Genomic DNA, 17558 nt, shown 5'->3' with positions numbered 1-17558 from the left:
GGGCTTCAGGCACAGCAGGCTCTGGGTGTGGTCAGAACTCTGTCCCTGTCCTCTGTCTCTGCTTGATTCATCATCCAGGCTCTCACACAAGGAGGCAGGATGGTCACCAGCAGGTGTAGGATCACCTCCTGTCAGATCAGTGGCCCTGCTGGAAAGACACACACACTCCTGATAATTCCAAACAGGGCACCGAGGCTACCTCTCAGTGACTCAGTCACTCAGATTCTGATGGGCCAGGCCTGGCTCATGTGCCCACCCTGGGAGCACCCTGGGTGGGAGCAGGTTCTCCAAAGGAAAGCCACTGGATGCTGGGTAAAAAAAAAAAAAAAAAAAAAAAATTTAGCCCCACTCTCTATTACCCTACATGGTCTAAAAGATTCAAACACTGCAAAGGACAGAAAAGGCAAAGGTCTGTGCAAAAGCAGCTGAACATTGCCCATCTCTGTGTATCCACAGAGAAGTATAGATATTCAGAGAGAAAGACCAACTAAGAAGAAAAACCACTGTGCCAGCATCTGAAATTAAAGTAACTCTAATTTTTTTACTTTTGCTTATTTTTAAACCTTCCCATCATGTTTTATTGCTTCTAAAATAAATAATGTTATAAACCAAAAGAGTAAGCCAAAGTACTCCAGACAACATGGCTCTCCCATGCTCACCACTCGGAGGGCATCCTGCCCCCTCGTGGACTTCAAGCCCACCTGCTCTCACAGTGTCCCGCCACTCAGTCCCTCTTACTCCTTCCCTCACAGGCAGCTTCGAAGCCAGCTCAGCCTTGTGGTCATTGCCCGGATGCTAGACCAGCAAGAGACGCTCCCTCTCTGGCAAGAGAAGGCCCAGGTGAGTCTTGGCCTCAGCCGGGCAGCATCCACTGGGCCCAGGAAGCCTGTGGGTGAGCAAAGGGCTCTCCCCAAGGCCTGCCTGCTCCTGAGGCTTTTCTCAAAGGTTGGGGTCCTCAGGCCAGGAGAGCCAAGTTGAGTTTGAATTTTTCACTCATACCCTTGCATTCAACAATTACTATTTTGTATGCCTCCTGTGTACTAGGCACTAAGGATAGAGCAGTGGGCTGGGAGCGTGTGTTACTTTTTTTTTTTTTTTTTTTTTTTTTTGTAAAATACGCATGACATAAAGTTTACCATTTTAATGTTTGGGGTTTTATTTTGTTTTGTTTTTGTTTACCATCATGACAGTTTTAAGTGTAGAGTTCAACCATTCAGCGGCTCTAAGTACATTTGAGACATCGTGCAGCCATCACTGCCTTCCACCTCCAGAAATTTTTTTTATCCTCCCAAATAGAAACTCCATACCCATTAAACACTAATTCCCATTGCCTCCTCCCCTGGCCCCTGCTTATATTACTTTTTATATGTGGAAAAAAACAGTGAAGGTGAAAACAAACACTACACACTTAAAACTACTCACTCCTAGTGCCTCTCCCTTTCCAGTGTTAGGCATTCTTGGAACAGCAAGAGAAGCACAGTTTTGTCTTCTTTCCCCATTCCCCTTCTCTCCAGAAAGCTCTGACCACAGCCTCTGTGCAGCTTGGGGCCCTGGGGGTGGGGGCAGGCAGCATGGGTCACAGCCAGCCCAAGGATGGGAGTCTGAGCATGCTCTCTCCCTACCTCCTAGAAGCTCTGTGGGATCCCAGAATAGGCGCTGGGTACAGCCGAACCCTCTGGCTCAGCAACACAAGACGGGCAAGGCAGTCCCTGTGAAGGGCTGTGTGTCTCTATTCATAGAGGTGTACAAGGCAAGCCCGCGTAACCTTTTGCCCAGAGTGCTGAGAGAATGTTCCAGCACATCCTGGGGCAGCCTGGACAATATAGCTGAGTCTGCAATGCCATGATTGTAGGGCGGGAGCTCAGAAAGCTGACTGGTTGGGTTGGCTTTTCAGAGTGGGCTCGGCCTGGCTTCTGCCCCAGCTGCCCCCTTTGCCATAAATACTTTCCCCCTAGGACTTAGCATGGCTGGAACTTCTTGTCATGCCAGTTCCTGCTAAAACATCACCTCCACCTGGAAGCCCTTCCTGACCACCCAATCTGAAGTGCCCTGGCACCATCACCCTGTTTAAAATTTTATTTGTATTTGCCTGTTTTAAATTTTATTTATATTTACCTGTTTTTATTTGTATTTACCTTCTGACAGTGTCTTATTTATTTGTTCAGGGTCTGTGTTCACACACACACAGACCCCAACACCAGCTCCTTGAATGCAAGGACCAAATGCTTTCAGCTCACCACTGCCTGTTGGTGCCTGGCACACTTGTGGAGGTTCTCAAGGCACACTTATGGAGTGAACACGAGCCTGAGGTTGAGTTCCTGGAGTGTGCAAGAGGAAGTTCCCTTTCCCTGGAGACCTGGGGAGGGGTGGGTGGGCGAGTGGCCTGCACTGGGGTCACTTCACACAGGGAAAAGCCTGATGACAGAGCATCTCTGTGAAGGAGGAGGAACCAATCAGTGTCTCAGGGGTGCCAAGCAGTTAGGAGTAGGGGCAGGCAGAGATGCAGCAGGCAGACAAGACCCGAGTGGTCCCAGAGGGCTCTGGAGGGCAGTGGGGGGGTGGTCACCAGGGCCCAAGGAAAACAGAGCACAGTGTCAGCAGAGCAGATGGGAAAGGCCAGAGCATCAAGATCAGGAAAGGCAAGATGGCTGTGGGTGGAGGGGCATAGCCACCCCCCTGCAGTGTTTGAAAAGACCAGAAAGACAAAGGGTGGTTCAAGCATCAGAGTCAATTTAAGGCTTGGGCTTTGTTTTTGATGTGTTTTTTATTGGCTAGAGCCTGTGTGTGGGAGAGTGAGGAGAGCATGATGGGGACCAAAGAGCTGGGAGGGGAAGTGCTATGGATTATCTGGCCCGGGCAGGCCCTTCGAGGGAGGCAGTAAATGGCTCCTCAGGGCGGGGATGTACCCCCACACACCAGGGGAGAACTGGCCTGGGAGCCCCTAGCTGCTCGCCAGGGCCCACCAGGTACCAAGCCAGACTCAGCCCTGCCCAGCTCCAAGCCTTTCCAACCATACCAGTCACCCACATGCCCCCCCCCCCCCCCCCCCAGTGTGCTATCTGTACAGGAGACCCTAGCTGAGGATCACCTCTGTGCCAGGCTCTGTGCCAGGCTCCACACCAGGAACCACCCTCAGAAGAGAGGGTGTGAGCAAGGTGGGCTGAGGGCACAGTGACTAAGTGTGCCTGAGGGCAGTGAAGTGGCTTCCAGAGAAGGTGTCCTGAGCCAGGTCTTAGAGGCTGAGTCAGTGATTGTGTTCCAGAGAGGAGGGTCTGCAGGCAGGCACCAGCCTCCTGGCGGCTCAGCTCCAGGAGAGGAAGGACCAGCTGGGGCCTGCCCGAGGCCCTCCCCGTGTGTTTCCCCCATCTCTGCTGCAGGCCTGGGGTTGCCACGTGGGCCTCCCAGGTCTCCAGGCTGCAGGCACTCCCCTTTCCAGTCTGGCCTGTCAGACGGATCCTTGCCTTCAAAGGGCCACCTTGGCCCCACAGCCGCCCACATCAAACCCGCACGCCCCCTTTCCCAACTTCTCCTCCATGTGGCCTGTCTGTGCTGCCTGTTTTTCTCTGCCCTCCTCGCAGGCCGACCCTGCGCTCTCTGCTTGCAGCTGTGTGCCCTGGCCCTCCTTCCTTTCCATCACACCCCAACCAAAACAGTGGTAGCTAACATGGTGCACAACCCTGGCCACATCCCAGGTGCTGTTCTCAGAGCTTAGCTCTCATAGGAGTCCCAAGCAGTAAGGGCTGTTACCATCAGATGTTTTTCACAGATGGGGAAACTGAGGCAGGTGTGGTTAGGAAACTTCTCTGGGTTATACAGCGAGAAAGCCTTGGAGCTAGGATTTGACTCCAGAGTCCTTGTTCTTGACTACTGCAGCACGCTGTCTCCACTTCTCTAGCCCCTTCCTCAGCTCTCATTGTGGTGACAAACCGGACCACACCTGCCACTTCATGCTGAAGATGCCCTGCTGGTCCCCTGAGCTTTATTCCTAAGTGGCAGATAGGAGGACAAGGGCTGTCCCTTCTACTTCCTTCATTGATGTATACATGTTTGATAAACCTTATCAGTAGATTGACTATGAAGGGGAATCTAAGGGTTGAGAATTGACTCCTCTAGGAGAGGATCTGGGGTGAATGCCTGGGCAGAGGCCTCTCAGGGCACTGCTGGGAAGGAGGAGCCCATGACCCCTGGATGGCTTGGCTCTCTGTCTCTGGCTGCAGTCTGAAGCCCTAGAAACAGGAGCTGAAGAACTGAATTGGAGGGATGGGACTTCTGTAGGTGGTCAGGATGCAACACCCCCAAAACTTGTATTTTCCAGGAGAGCCTCGAAGTCAGGCCTGCTGCCTGTTGTCCCTGCGAGTCCTGGGACTATCCCAGAAACAGCAGGGTTTTGTCCGCATTCACCAGTGTGCTCCAGACACTGCTCAGGGCACTGAAGATACAGCCCTGAACAGAACCTAGTCCCTCCCTTGTGAAACTCATGGTCCCGGGGGAGATGGACACAGGCATCAAGAAATAAGTAAATATTTGGCATACCAGATGGTGATAAGGGCTCTGGAGAAAAATAAAGCCAGATAAAGAGGAGAGGGAATGTTGAGAGATGGGGATATTTGTGCACAGAACTGAAGTCAAGCAGGTTTCTTGGGGAAGAGCATTCCACACAGGGAACAGCAAGTACAGAGGCCCTGGGGTAGGCAGAGTTCTCTTAGGTTGGAGGAAAAACAGAAACCATTGTGGCTGGAGCAAAGGATCAAGGACAGAGTAGTAGAAGTTGAGGTCAGACAGGTAAGTGGGGATTCAATCCACCAGAGCCTCGGGGCCATGGTAGAGGCTTTGACTTTGATGCTGAAGTGGAGAGCCATTGGAAGGTTTTGATAAGAGAAACAGAATCTGATTTATTAAATATGTTGAAAGGCTACTGCGTTGAGCATAGGTGATTGTAGTAATCCTGGTAAGAGATGATGGTGGTTTGGCCTGGGGAGATAGTGTTGTAGGTGGTAAGAAGTGGTAGGACTCTAGGTGTAATTCCCAGGTACAGCCAGTGGGATGCGAGATGTGAGAGAAAGGAGACCAGGAGGGCTCCAGGATCTAGACAACTGGCAGGTTGAGGAAGCCCTTTACCGAGATAGGCAAGACACAGGTAGAACAGGTTTGGGGCCAAGTCAGGAGTTTGCTGCTTATCCCAGGCTATCTCTTGCAACACAGTCAACCTCTTTTGTCAAACCACGTCTTCCACTTTGGGGTCTGGAAAACATGGGCTTTAAGTGGCCAAAATGGAGGAGGTACACAACCTGCATCTCCTATGGAAAAGCTGGCTGCAGCCCCAACCTGCCCTTCACTCATTCGTTTGTGTAATGAATGCTAATGAAACACACACCAGGTGCCAGGTGCTGTGCTAGATTGTGGGGACACTGCAGTGAACAAAACCTGCCCAAGAGGCCTTACCTTCTAGTGGGGGGGGGGGGGGCAGGTAATAAACACAATAAACAAGTAAATTACGTAACGTGTTAGGAGGTGGTAAATGTGATCGGAATCGTAAGTAGTTCAGGGCGAGGGGATTGGCAGGTGTGGGTGGTGTAGGTGGCAGCGTAGACAGGGAACTGGGGCTGCAAGGGAGACAGGGGCAGCTGTGTGTGTCTGGTCAGAAGGCCCAGTCAGAGCACAGGCTGCAGGGAGCAGCAGGGCCACCTGAGCCTCACAGACACTTAAGATCCTGGCCTTCTCCACGGGGCAGATAGAAGCACTGCTGGGGTCTGAGCACAGGAGTGACCAGCCATGTGGACAGTTGCCCGGCTGGAACTCCTCTTTTCCTCCTGCCAGGCAGACTGACAAGACCAGTGGAGGCCCGCCTTCTTGGGTGATCATTTGCCTCTTGCCTGGAGGTGTCTGTCCTAATGGGCTGAGTGTTTGCAGAGACAGCTTCCAGCGGTGGGGGTGAGGTGGGGAGGCGCAATGTCAGGTCCCGGCCCTGCTGAGATGCACACGGTCCAAATATGCCCTTATCCCTGAGGGGGTGTGGCTGCCAGAGCTGGAAACAAAAGAGAGTAAGCAATCAGAAGGCCACAGCTTGTGCGCTGAGCAGGGTGAAGCCATTTTCATGGAGAGGAAAACATAGGAGCCACGGAGCTGCAGTTGTGTGCCCTGCCCACCCCCAGCTTCTGTAGCAGGGAGGGCCCTGGGGTGAGGCTGCCTGCCTGAGGACTGCTTCTGGGGGCGTGGGCTGCAGAGCCTGGCCCCTGTGCTTGCACAGCTGTGATCCCAGAGCAGGCAGGGCCCTTTTGGAAACTATCCCTAGCCTTGCAAGGCCTGAGCAAGACAGCACAGCTCTGGTTTTGGTGAAGCTCCAGATGGTGCCTCTCTTTCACCCAGAACCTTCTCTCTCTCTCTCTCTCTCCCTCCCTCCCTCCCTCCCTCCCTCTTTCTCTCTCTCTCTCTCTCTCTCTCTCTCTCTCTCTCTCTCCCTCTCTCTCTCTCTCTCTCTGCCTCCTCATCTCCCTTCCTAAAGGGATGTGACACTAGGCCAAGAAGGCCTGGCCCCCTTCCAGGAGCCAAGGCCTCGGGCCTGTCTCCTAGCCCTCAGCCCAGCTGCTCTTGTGGACTGTCTGAGCCTGTGGCCGGCTGAGGTGCTGAGCAGGTGTCTGCGGGTGAGTCAGGGGGAGGAAGCCAGGTGTGCCGGGCAAGGCTGGGCTAGAGCAGGGAACTGGGTGAGGGGCTCGGGCCTAAGTCCTTTTGGCCAACCTACACTTGCTACATCTGAAAAGATGGTGCCTCTGTGAATTCCCCTGGCGTTGCTTCTTTGATCAGCAGCCCCCTTTCCCAGAGAGGCCAGGGCTCAGAAACTGCCTGCTGTTTGCCCTGGCCACAAGTTAGCTCCACGGCAGCTGGATGGTCCTTGCTAAGGCTGAGCCCAGGCTGCCCAAAGCAGGTGCAGGGCCTGGGCCAGGAGTGGCTTACTGCAGACACCTGGACTCTTGCAGGCCCTGTTCCTGGGAGGGGTGGGGGCACTCCCATTTGTTCAGAGAGGGAGGTGCAGTTTTCATGGGTGGTGGGGTGGCTGGCAAATTAAGTGACATATCAAGCAAATGCAGCACGTGGACCTTGTGGGGAATCCCCACTCCAAAAGCCCAACTGGTGAGGACATCTTTGAGACAATCAGAGAAAACTGAACATGGTGTTAGCCCACATAAGGAATTCTTGGTAATTTTTTGTTGGGCAGGAGAACGATACTGTGACCATGCTGGGGAGAGAAATCCTTATCCTTTTCGGCTTAGAAGCTCTTTATGGGTAAAATGATACAATGTTTGGATTTGCTTTAAAATTCCCTGGAAGGAAAAGGGTGGGGGCGGAGAAACAGGGGCAGGCAGAATGATGTAGAGCGAGCGCAGTCATTAGAGGGGGCGGCGGGAGGTACACAGCCTCTGCTCCTCCGTAAGCCTCTCCAATCCGCACAGCAAGTTCAATGAAGAGAGAGACGCAAGAGAGGCCTGAGCAGCAGCTCAGGGTGGGAAGGATCTTGCCCTCTTTGCTGGCCTTGGTTCTTCCAGCCCCAAGTGCTTACTCCAGGGAAGTGGATCAAACACCAACCTACAGAGATCTTAGTGCACTCCTTTAAGGGAAGGCTCAGCCTGTGTTAGGCACCATGTGCATGCATGGCCCTCCTGTGGTTGTCTCCATTTTGTCTGGCTCCAAGAGGCCACACAGCATGTCAGTAAGAGGTGAATCCAGGTCATGGAAGCTGGTGGTCTGGCTCCAGAGCCCACGCTCTGACCTGCTAGTGCCAGCCAAGTGTCCCAAGCACCCAATGTGTGACGGCCTCTCTTCTCCTCCCTAGCTGTCTTTGCTCAGCCAGCTTCTGAGCCTCATGAGGCCATCATCCCTCAGACAGTACCTGGGCTCTGAAACCTTGCCACCCTGCCAGGAGCAACAGCCAAAGACCAATGCTGAACTAGACCACAAGGTGAGCACCCAGCACCTGCCTACCTCAGCCCAGGCACCACACAGCCCGGTAATGAGGAAGGCAGGGCTGTCCACACTGCAAGCCTATAGGGCCTTATTGCTGCCAGTCCTCCTAAAACCCCAAGGCCTTTAAAATTCTAGCAAGCGCCTCCCTCTGGTGAGAGGAGGTGCTCATCATCCCTGCATAGCCTGTAATTAGGGCCCTTGCCCATGCCCCTCACAGAGGCTCAGTGGGGTGCTCCATGCACAGGCACTCTGGCCCTCTGGCCCTGCTTCTGGGTTTTGCTGCATTCTTTATAGTCCCATGTGCATTTGCTAGCACATGCATTTGCTAGCAGTGCATTTGTGGAGTGCCCTGTAGTCCTACAGCATAGTTTAAAGAGGATGCAAGGGCTGAAATAATGCTGGTGAGGAAAGCGGGGCTGGGAGGGAATGTCCAGATGTGACAGGCATTCTGTGTTCCTAGGGCAGAGCTGGGTACCTCCTCCCTGTTTTTCGCTGTGGTTGCCCCTGAGGCTGAGTCCTTGGCCTTTCCCCAGTTCTTCCTAATTGACTTTCTAGACATTGTTCAGCTTTCCCAAAAGCCATGCATTGGTGGGAGTCTGGGGCAAAGAGGTACCCCAGAGTCTTCAGGTTGTGGTGTTTGGAATAATGAGGCCTGTGGACCCTTGGGGTGAATGTCAGGCAGGGACAGTGGTATAGGGGTATAGGGGCTTCAGAGTGGGAGCCCCAAGTCTGACTCTGGGAGGTGGGGAGAGTGGGGGTTGTGTGGATCTCAGGGAGCTCCCCTATCCTTGGGGCCTCGAGGATGAAGAGTAGAGATAGAGATCTTCCTAATTTAGGAAAGTGGTAATTCCAAAAGCTCACTCGGAGGTTGGATGTTGATGATCCAGAAGTCCACCCTTTGGGCATTGCTCTGCAAATCAGATAAATGAATTAATTTACTTAATGAACACAAATGAACCATTAAGAAGATATGATAATCCCAGGTGTATGCGCCTCTTCTGGAACATGTAGGTAAGGTTATCTTTTAGCTGTGCGTAATATTAGTGCATTTACGAGACTGCTGCCTGCCTCCCAGGAGAATGTGAGCTGTGTGTATGCCCTGTTCTCTTTCCCCATCTATTTCCTGAGAAATGTGCTGGTTGTGGAGACTGTGTTTGGATGTTCCAGGGCTTCTAGAAAGGAGGTGGGGTCAGCCCATAGGCGGGAAGGGTCTGTCTGAGCAGGACACAAGTGGGCAGGACCCAGGCTGGGTTAGGGGAAGGAAAAAGGAGAGAGGAAGAAGAGGGAGTGGTAGCAGAAAAGAAAAGGCTTATATCTGATCTGCCCAGTGAGGAGTGTGTGCTTCAGACACTTTGGAGCCCACTCCTGTGACCTCACCCAGCAGAGTTGGGACTACCAAGCCAGAGGCTTCCACTTGGCTCCTTGCTTTTCAGAGCCCATCTGGCAGCAAATGTCTGTTCAACAACCAGGGAAGAAGAGGAGGAAGCGGGCTGAGGGTATCCTTTATTTTGAGTACTGTTCTCATGCATATAAAGGAAACTGTGTCCCCCTTGTCAGCTGCCATATTGGAAATGACCTGTTTGACCTGGAAACATGGAGGGGACAGTATGTCTCATCAGGGTGCCCCAAAAGGGTAGGGTTAGAGTGTTGGCCCAGCCCAGGGCAGTGAAGGGGGCACATGGGTCCAAGGGCAAGTGAAGGAGACACATGAGGCCAACGCAGGTCTCCAAGGCCTTTGCTGCAGCTTGAACCCACCTAGGATTGATCCCAGCCTGGAGCAGAGGAGGGAAAGGGCACTGAGCTGGGAAGGGGAGGAGGTGGGGCTGGTTCGGGGATGCGGGTCTGCACAGAAATGGGAAGAGTTCTGTCTTCCTGGGCAGGTGCCGTGCTGACCACGAGGGGCCTGGTGGGGCAGGTGCCAGGCTCCCACAGCCCAGCCCTACTCCCACCTTGGCCAACTGACTCCTCATTAGGCCCAAGCATGTTTCATCTTCAAAGGTGATCAGGCTACTCACCAGCCAAAAAGAGCAGTGGCGTCACCAGCCCTATTTTACAGGGAGTGGTGGTCTGTGCCTGGGCTGAGCCTTTCATCCCTAGAGCTCAAAGTCTTTGACTTCCTTCTGTCCAAGCACAGTGGGGAAACTAAGGCCAGAGTGAGCTTGGCCCCAGGCAACCTGACCTGGAGGAAAGGGCTTTCCTAACCCTTGGGGCTGCAGTGCTGAGCCCCATCCCCCCAGGCCTTGCTCACCCTGTCTGGAAGATTTCCTGTGAGAGGCTGGGGTGACTGCCCTCCTCCAGCCCTCCAGATAAACACTTCTGCCAGGCTCCCCTCCCCCTGTTCTCCCCATCTCCTCCTTTGCAGCGGGAACGAAGGAGGGGGTGGGTGTTTGGCCCAGTCTCCTCCCTCTCCTAGGAAGCTCCCAGCCTTCTTCCCCTCCCTGCCCTGTCCTCCAGTGGCTGGCTGGGAGAGCTGCTGACTGGTGCCCCAGGGCTTGACTTTCTCTCCTCACTGATCCTGTGGCTTTGCAGTTGACCCTTTACTTGTTGATCTCCCCAGCTAGACCATGAGCACAGCCAGGGCTTCTCGGCATGGCATATTTGGCACTAGATGAGTGAATGAATGAACGAATGAATGCAACATGAGTTCCTCTCCCCCTCCCTGAACTCTATTCTACCACCCCATTATGGCCATCCACCCTCCTGCCCTGCTTCTCGAAACCTCCCTCCCTCTGCATGCCCTCTGACCAGCCTCTGCTTGTCAGCCGCCTTGTCTCTTAAAGTCCTTGTTTCATTAAGGCCACAATGGTTTATAGCCTGCACTTCTCTTGTCGGAGGTCCTTGACTTCAGAAGTGTTACCTGCTTATGAGAGAACCAATCAGGGCACATTGTTCGTAATTATAAGCTAGTGAGATTCCTGCCTGGGAAAGCTAACCACCAAGAACAACAAAAAGCAGCGACATGGTCCTGCTGCAACCCTTCAGGGAGGCTGGAGGGGAGGCCACGGGAGGGCTCCTGCCCTGGCTGTTTGTCCTAGCTGGGTCAGGGCACAAAGTGTCCTAGCAAATCATGGCAGAGCTTGTGTGGAATATAAGATTCTGAAAAAAAGGAAGAAAGGATTCTGCTTCCTAACAAGATGATTAGAACACTTCCAGCCTTTTAAAGTGCTCTTGATAAAGGGGTTGCTTAGCCCCTTGGTGGTTATTAGTGGCCCTGTGCTCACCTGGTTTGAGCGGGTCTCTCCCAGAGGAAAATAAACATCTAGGCCAGAGTGAGGCATGGGGGTCTGAGACAGCCCCTCAAGAGGCAGTGGCATTCAGATGAGAGAGGTGGAAAGGATGTTTTAATGCAGGAACCAGCTCCAGAGAGTTGGCCTCCCAGTGCCTCCATTTGGTCCTTGGATACCAGTTCAGTAAGAGACCAGCACCTCTCCCCCCACACCCCAGGCCCCTTTGGGTGAGGCTGTCCTTCTGACTGCTCTGCAGACAAACATGTGACTGGATGCAATTTGCTGCTGTCCCCTCAAAGTGACCCACTCAGCCTTCTAACCCAGAACCAGGAGTTTCCTTTTAGCTGACTTGCATGGACCATTTTGGGCCAGATTTTGTCTACTTGCATTCTGCCCAACCTCAGAATGTTGGCCTGTTCACGTTTATTGAGATTATTGATGTTTTGGTCTTGTTAGACCTGCCATTGTATGTTCTGTTTCTATTTACCATACTTTCTTGTTGTTTCTTGCTCTCCCCCCCCCCCCCCTTCCTCCACTTCTCCCCTGGCCCTTTGCTATAGTGAAGGAATTTTTGTTGTTCCATTCTTCCCCTGGAGTTTTGGAAGGTCTACAGAACCAGAATCCTTATAGTGGGTAATAAGTTTTTCCCCAGTTTGGTTCAATTTGGGAACTTTGAGGAAGTTAACTGTCATTGTGTGAGAAGAAAACAGAGGTTCACAAAGAGGGAAGTCCCAGATTGGGGCTGCATTGAGGCACCAGAAACTGGGTTCCTTTCTCCTCGTCCTCCTGGGCATGTTCTCCATGGAGCCTGATGAGTGTCCTCGTGGGGCAGGCAGTGCAGGGCCCACTGAGGGCTCTGCATCTCTGATGGTCCCCATCTCCCCCAGGGGCTGGGGGGCAGCTGCAGGAGGCCCCACCACCCAAAGCAAGCCTGAGGACTTCAGGTGGCTCCGGTCAGCTTCCTCACCACGCACACCGCTTGCTGTCTGGCTCTGTGCTTGTGAGGTTGGGGATGGTTTGTGTATTAGAGAAGGTGTGTGTGTAAAGAGTTGATTTTATGCGGGGGCGGGGGAGCGCTCCAAGCTGGAGTGATGCTCTGGGGTAAACAAACTCTGCTCTGCCCCCACAAACTCCTTTGAGCTCACTCCTGGGTCTCTGCACATCTTCTGCAGAGGGTGTGGGCCTGCCCTGTGTGTATGTGTGTGTGTGTGTGTGTGTGTGTGTGTGTGTGTGTGTGTCTGGGTGCATACATGTATGTCTGTGTGCATATGTGTTGTGTACATGTCTTTATATCTTTGTGGTGTATCCTCGTGTTAGTAGAGTTGACAAACAAGTTTTACTGCTTTTGCTCCTGCTGCAAAGGCAGCTGGCCTGTCCCTGTGTTGGTAACCCTGCCAAGAGCAGCCTGAGTGACTGGGGTGTGGTTTGGGAGGTTGTGGGGAGTGAGCAGAAAGGGTGCCGCTGAGCCCTGGTGGCTCATACCCCCTCAGTCTTGGCTGGAGCACAGGCCCCTCACCCTGGGTCACCCAGAAGCACAGGTGGAACAGGAGCCTCCCCCTCTCCGCACACTCTCCGCCTTCTCACCTGCAAGAGCCCATCCTTATTTCCTGCCCCTCACCCTATACCTTAGGGAGAGTCATACCCACAGGGCTGGAGACCTTGGTTAGGGCAAGATTAGATGGGTTGGGAAGAAACCAACTGGTTTTAAGAAACAGAAAATAGGACACCTGGGTGGCTTAGTCAGTTAAGCATCTGACTCTTGGTGTCTGCTCAGGTCATGATCTCACAGTTTATGAGTTCAAGCCCCATGTTGGGTTCTGCGCTGATAGTGAGGAGCCTTCTTGGGATTCTCTCTCTCCTTCTCTCTCTGCCCCTCCCCTGCTTGTGTGCATGCACACACACATGCACGCACACACACACTTTCTCTCTTTCTCTCTCTCAAAATAAATTAGTTAATTAAAAAAAAAAAGACAGAAAACAAATATTCAGGAATCCTGAGTTCTTCCCTGCCAAGTCTGTGATTGGTTCCTCCTTACTTCCTCCAAAGTGAAGAACATCAAACATCTTTTGAAATAAACCTCAAAGAGATGGCCTCTGGGAAGCTGACCCAAAGGGGTGATCCAAGCATCAGTCCCGGGTCACACCCACCTAGGAGGCTGCTGTGCCTCTTCAGAACGGGTACTTCTGAGCATCTGAAGGCCACATGGGGCCCAGGCCCAAACCAGCTTTGTTTGGGTCCCAGGAACTCTGGCTTCTTTGCAAGTGTGTGAACAGGGCTTGAAGCGACAGAGTTAAAACTGGGGGGAGGGCAGGCTTGGATTCTTCAGGCAGCTTCTGAACCTGCTCTTGCCCCAGGCCCAGTCCTCTTGCGACCCATGGGGGTCCCTCCCTCAGGCAGAGCCCTTACCCCATGCAAGGTGACTCATCTGCTTCTGGCCCAACACTACTCCTTCTCTTCATCTTTCAAGTCCTCAGAGTCCTCCTCGACAACCCTGTGATTGTCTTCCTCCCATTCTTACATAAGGAAAGGCAATCCTGAATGCCTCTCCCATCACATTCAGCCCCTCTGTCAGCAGACCCTACTTCATGCCTTCAGCTTTTCTCCTGCAAGTCAAACCACATCATTTGATTCCAGACAGGGGACATCTTTTCCAGAAATCCTGGGAAATGTGAGAGGTCAAGCCTCCATTTTCTTTGCTCCTGCTGTTCCTTCTTCCTGGCAGTGCCTGACCTGTCTTCCCTGCCCTTGGATCCCCATGGTCATTGCAGTCTGTTCATTTGACCCATGGCCTGTTCACACGTTGCTTTACACAACTAAACAGAGTTGCCTGTGAGGATCGGTCCAGAGTCAATCTCAGCTGCGTCCCACTGCTCCTACTGAAATGGCTGCCCTAGCAGGTGCAGCCCTGTGGGAGAGACGCTTCCCACCTCACCTGCATCCAGCCCCACACACCGGCCTCTCCTCCTGGGCTGTACCTTCCAAGGAACATTGCCTTGTAAGTGCTGCACTGAGCAGCCTGGGCTCAGCTCCCACCAGGCAGCTAAGGGGGACGAGGAAAGATGTGTAAAGTCCCTCACTCACTTCCTCAGTTGGAATAGCAGTTTCCAGGCAGGCCATGGCCTTCTCAACTGCTCTTCTGCTCACTGCCTTTTTTGTCCCTTCTCCCATGCCTTTGCCAGGACTTTGTAGTTACAGAAACACAGACACACATCCTGGAAGGTCCTGGAACAGCTCATTGGGCTCAGCCGGACCAGGAGTTGAGCAGAGTCATGAAACCTCAGTGTTGTTCTCTACATCTCTCAGCTCTGCCCCTTTGGTGCATTCCAAGGCAGGCCTTCCCTGCTGACCCTGAGAAACTCCAGGCTTCTGTCCTTCCCTCAGCAGCCCTATCCAGGGGGAAAGAAATTCTGTCTAGAATCCCAGAGTTGAGTCTCAGTGGCTTGGATTGGGTCATGTGCTCATCTGTAAGCCAGTCATATAGCCAGGCATATAGTGATTGGCAGGCCCGGGTCACATGTCTTCCCCCGGAGTCAGGGCTGAAGTCATCACCGTGGAGTATAGGGAATGGGAGACTGGGACACTCTGATAAAGGAGAGAGCAGGATCCTGAGTACCCCAAAACTTTAGATGCCCATGGCCTGGTCTGCAGCCATGGGCAATGGCCCTACTCTCCAGTATCCCTGGCAAGTATAAGAATAGTGCTTTCTAGGTTCTTCCCATGTCAGCACACCAGGTGAGCTCACCACTTCAGTGAGTGAAAGAGAAAGATAAGAAAGAGAAGAAGCTTTTGAGGAAATGGCTTTTGAAGAGGCCAGTACTCTCTGCAGCCTCTCCAGCCCCTGAAAGATGCCCATGCCCGCACCCTGGATGGTTTCAGTGGCTCCCTCCAACACTGGCACCCACATACTGATGTGCATGCGCATGGCCAGCCCTAAATTCTCAAACGTTTGCACTGAGAATCTTGTCCCTCTCTGGGTAGTCAGCAGAGCTGGGTTTCCGGTCCACATCCCCCTGGGGTCAGGGTCTCTCATCCCAGCCGGAGGAGCAGGAAGAGCCAGCCAATCCCCACTTGTCATCTCCCCTACCCCCCACGGCCAGCAGGAAGCCAGAAAGGAAGGGTGGGCTGGGTGGGAGCACTCTAGCAAAGGTTTGCTTGCAGCCCCTTATTCCTCCCACCAGCAGACACAGGAATGGGTCAGATGCTCTGAGATAACCTCCCTGCAGCAGATCCACAGGAATTAAAAGCCCCTAGTCTTCCTGCTTTTGTCCCAACTCCATCTCTTTCCTACCCCAACTCCACTGTGCCAGGGCCTCCCGTGTCCCTCCTTATCCTCAGTACCGGGAGCAGGGGCCAAGGCTGCTCAGGGTCCAGTTTGGGATAAAGCTTAAAAGAGAATCCCTCTATCTGTCTTGGGTTTAGGGTCTTGAGTCTCTGGGTCTTGAGTCTCTGACCCTGGGCAGAGAGAAGTATGAGTATTTTCTCTGAGCAGCCAGAAGTCCAGTTAAGGGGCCCGTCTTCTGAGGAATCTGAGCAGATGGGCACATGCTGGGCCTCTAGGATCCTTCAGCAGTCTCCGTGGACACTGCCTGCCCATCCATCCAGCTGGGACCTGAGAGCAACTTTCCAGGCAGTGGCTATTCCCCACAGCTGAGCCAGAAGTCCGGTTCCTAGCCAAACTCTGCCAGCCTGTCTCCTGTCACCCTCAGTTGGCCTCATCTTTGCTCCACGTTTGGGCTCCACCCACCCCCGTGCCTACACCGGCACCTCCATTTACAGAACCAACTGTCTGGCCTTGTAAGCCCAGAGGGTAAGTGTGGCAGGAGCCCTGCCTTTTGCTTCTGCTCTCGGGCCTCTCAGCTCTGTGCCTTCAGAGACCCTTGGCAGCAAAGAGACCTTGTGGCACTGTCTCATTTCCTAATTAACAGTCATGCATCCTTGTCATTTCCTTCTTGCTAGGACTTATGACCCATGACCTGTCCTGGTCAGACTCTCTTCCAAACTCAGCTTTCCGTTGAGCACAGTCCTCTGCTTGCTGCTTTAGTGCCGGCCCCAAGCCGAGGTCAGGGAGTAACCTTGGAGCAGTAGCAGCATGAGCAAGGGGAATATGTCATGTGCTTTGCTTGTGGGCACAGGGAAGAAATAGCATCCTAGAGGTGATGGCAGGTGCTATACTCCAGGACCTGTCCCGATGGGGCTCACCTAGAAAAATGCATCCCCTCTCATCTTGTGTTCTAGTGGACATACCAGCTGGACAAGGTTTGGCTCTCTCACCAGGCTAAGGCTCTTGGCCTGGGGCCTGCAAGTGGCCCTACCTCAGGATTAGTCATTACTAATTATTGTTGTTGTTATTTGCCCATCCTGTGGTAAGGTACCTGGACCATGCCCTTGGGGCTCAAGCTTGGGCCCTGCTCCCTGTCTGGGGGTACAGCCTCGTCTTCTCCCTGTCCTTCCACTATCAGGCCCTTAGGCCCCTGCTGTGCAGTGCAAAGGGAGCCTGTTCTTTCTGAAAGGAGGTGTCTTCAGTGTTAAGTCCCCTTTATGGAAAACACACATAGAGCTTGTTCAGCCTTAGGGAGAGAGTACAGACATCTGCTTCAGAACTAACCCTTACTGGAGATGGTTATGCAGTCGGGGGACCTCTCCAAGCTCAGCTTCCACATCTGCTCAAAATGAGAACCATCAGGCCTCTCCGGGAGCCCTGCTGGGTCAGGGCACTGTGAAGTGGTGCTGTAGGTTTCAATTTAATTTCAAAAAGAAAAAAAGAAAAGAGAATTGGTGGAGACCCAGCTCTAGCCTTGGGTCTGAATTGTGCCATGGCAGACCAGTGCTGCTTCAGTCTTTCCCAGACTAGCTTAGTTCTAGACCTTCATCATGTGTGGGTGCATCTGTCTCCAGCCGAGCAAAAGCCGTGAGTGGACCCACGTGTGGCAATGATGGGACCTGTGCAGAATTCTCCCCCTGGGGTCCATTGTCAGGCCCTCTGGACAGAGCTGAGAGCAGCCTAGGCAGGTTGTGGTTGAATGCAGGTCCTGTGAGCATAGAGAGGAGATAGCAAAGGAGGCTACTCTGGGCTCCTGGCATCCCAGGCAGGGAGCTGGTACCTGTAGGCATTCAGGGCCAGCTTCCTGAGCAGGAGCCCCCTTGGCCCTAGCAGCCAGGCAGGGGAGGCCATGTCCTTTGGGTCAGTCTTGGTTTTCCTCAGCAGGTGTTCCTGAGTCGGCCTTTGTTCCCCACCGCCCCAACCCCAGCACCCCAGGCAGCTGCCCCAGAGCCTGGCTGGACCTGCTCCCACAGGATGCCCACCCGGCCTGGCAGCCCCCAGAGGGCTTGGTTTGGAGACTTGCCTAGGGTAAGCCTGGATCTTTGGTCAT

General features: G+C 53.3%; 1 protein-coding gene across 6 annotated transcripts in view; it reads left to right on the top strand.

The window, feature by feature from the left end:
• Positions 1–17558, top strand: part of FAM178B (family with sequence similarity 178 member B) — a 114750-nt gene that overhangs the window by 88875 nt on the left and 8317 nt on the right. For 3 of the 6 annotated variants that reach the window (XR_009602591.3, XR_009602603.3, XM_060607923.2), the window contains 3 exons: positions 753–840; positions 7829–7954; positions 9393–9455. Coding sequence is in view for 3 of the 6 variants with exons in the window: in XM_060607923.2 (XP_060463906.2) it covers positions 753–840; positions 7829–7954; positions 9393–9455 (277 nt within the window). In the remaining 3 variants the exon portion in view is untranslated. The remainder of the gene's footprint in view (positions 1–752; positions 841–7828; positions 7955–9392; positions 9456–17558) is intronic. The other 3 variants (XR_009602595.3, XM_060607936.2, XM_060607927.2) reach the window with 1 other exon arrangement.

The sequence above is a fragment of the Panthera onca genome, chromosome A3 (assembly GCF_046562875.1).
Source record: "Panthera onca isolate mPanOnc1 chromosome A3, mPanOnc1 haplotype 2, whole genome shotgun sequence".
NCBI classification, from domain to species: Eukaryota; Metazoa; Chordata; class Mammalia; order Carnivora; family Felidae; genus Panthera; species Panthera onca.
This window is presented reverse-complemented; position numbering and strand designations above follow the sequence as displayed.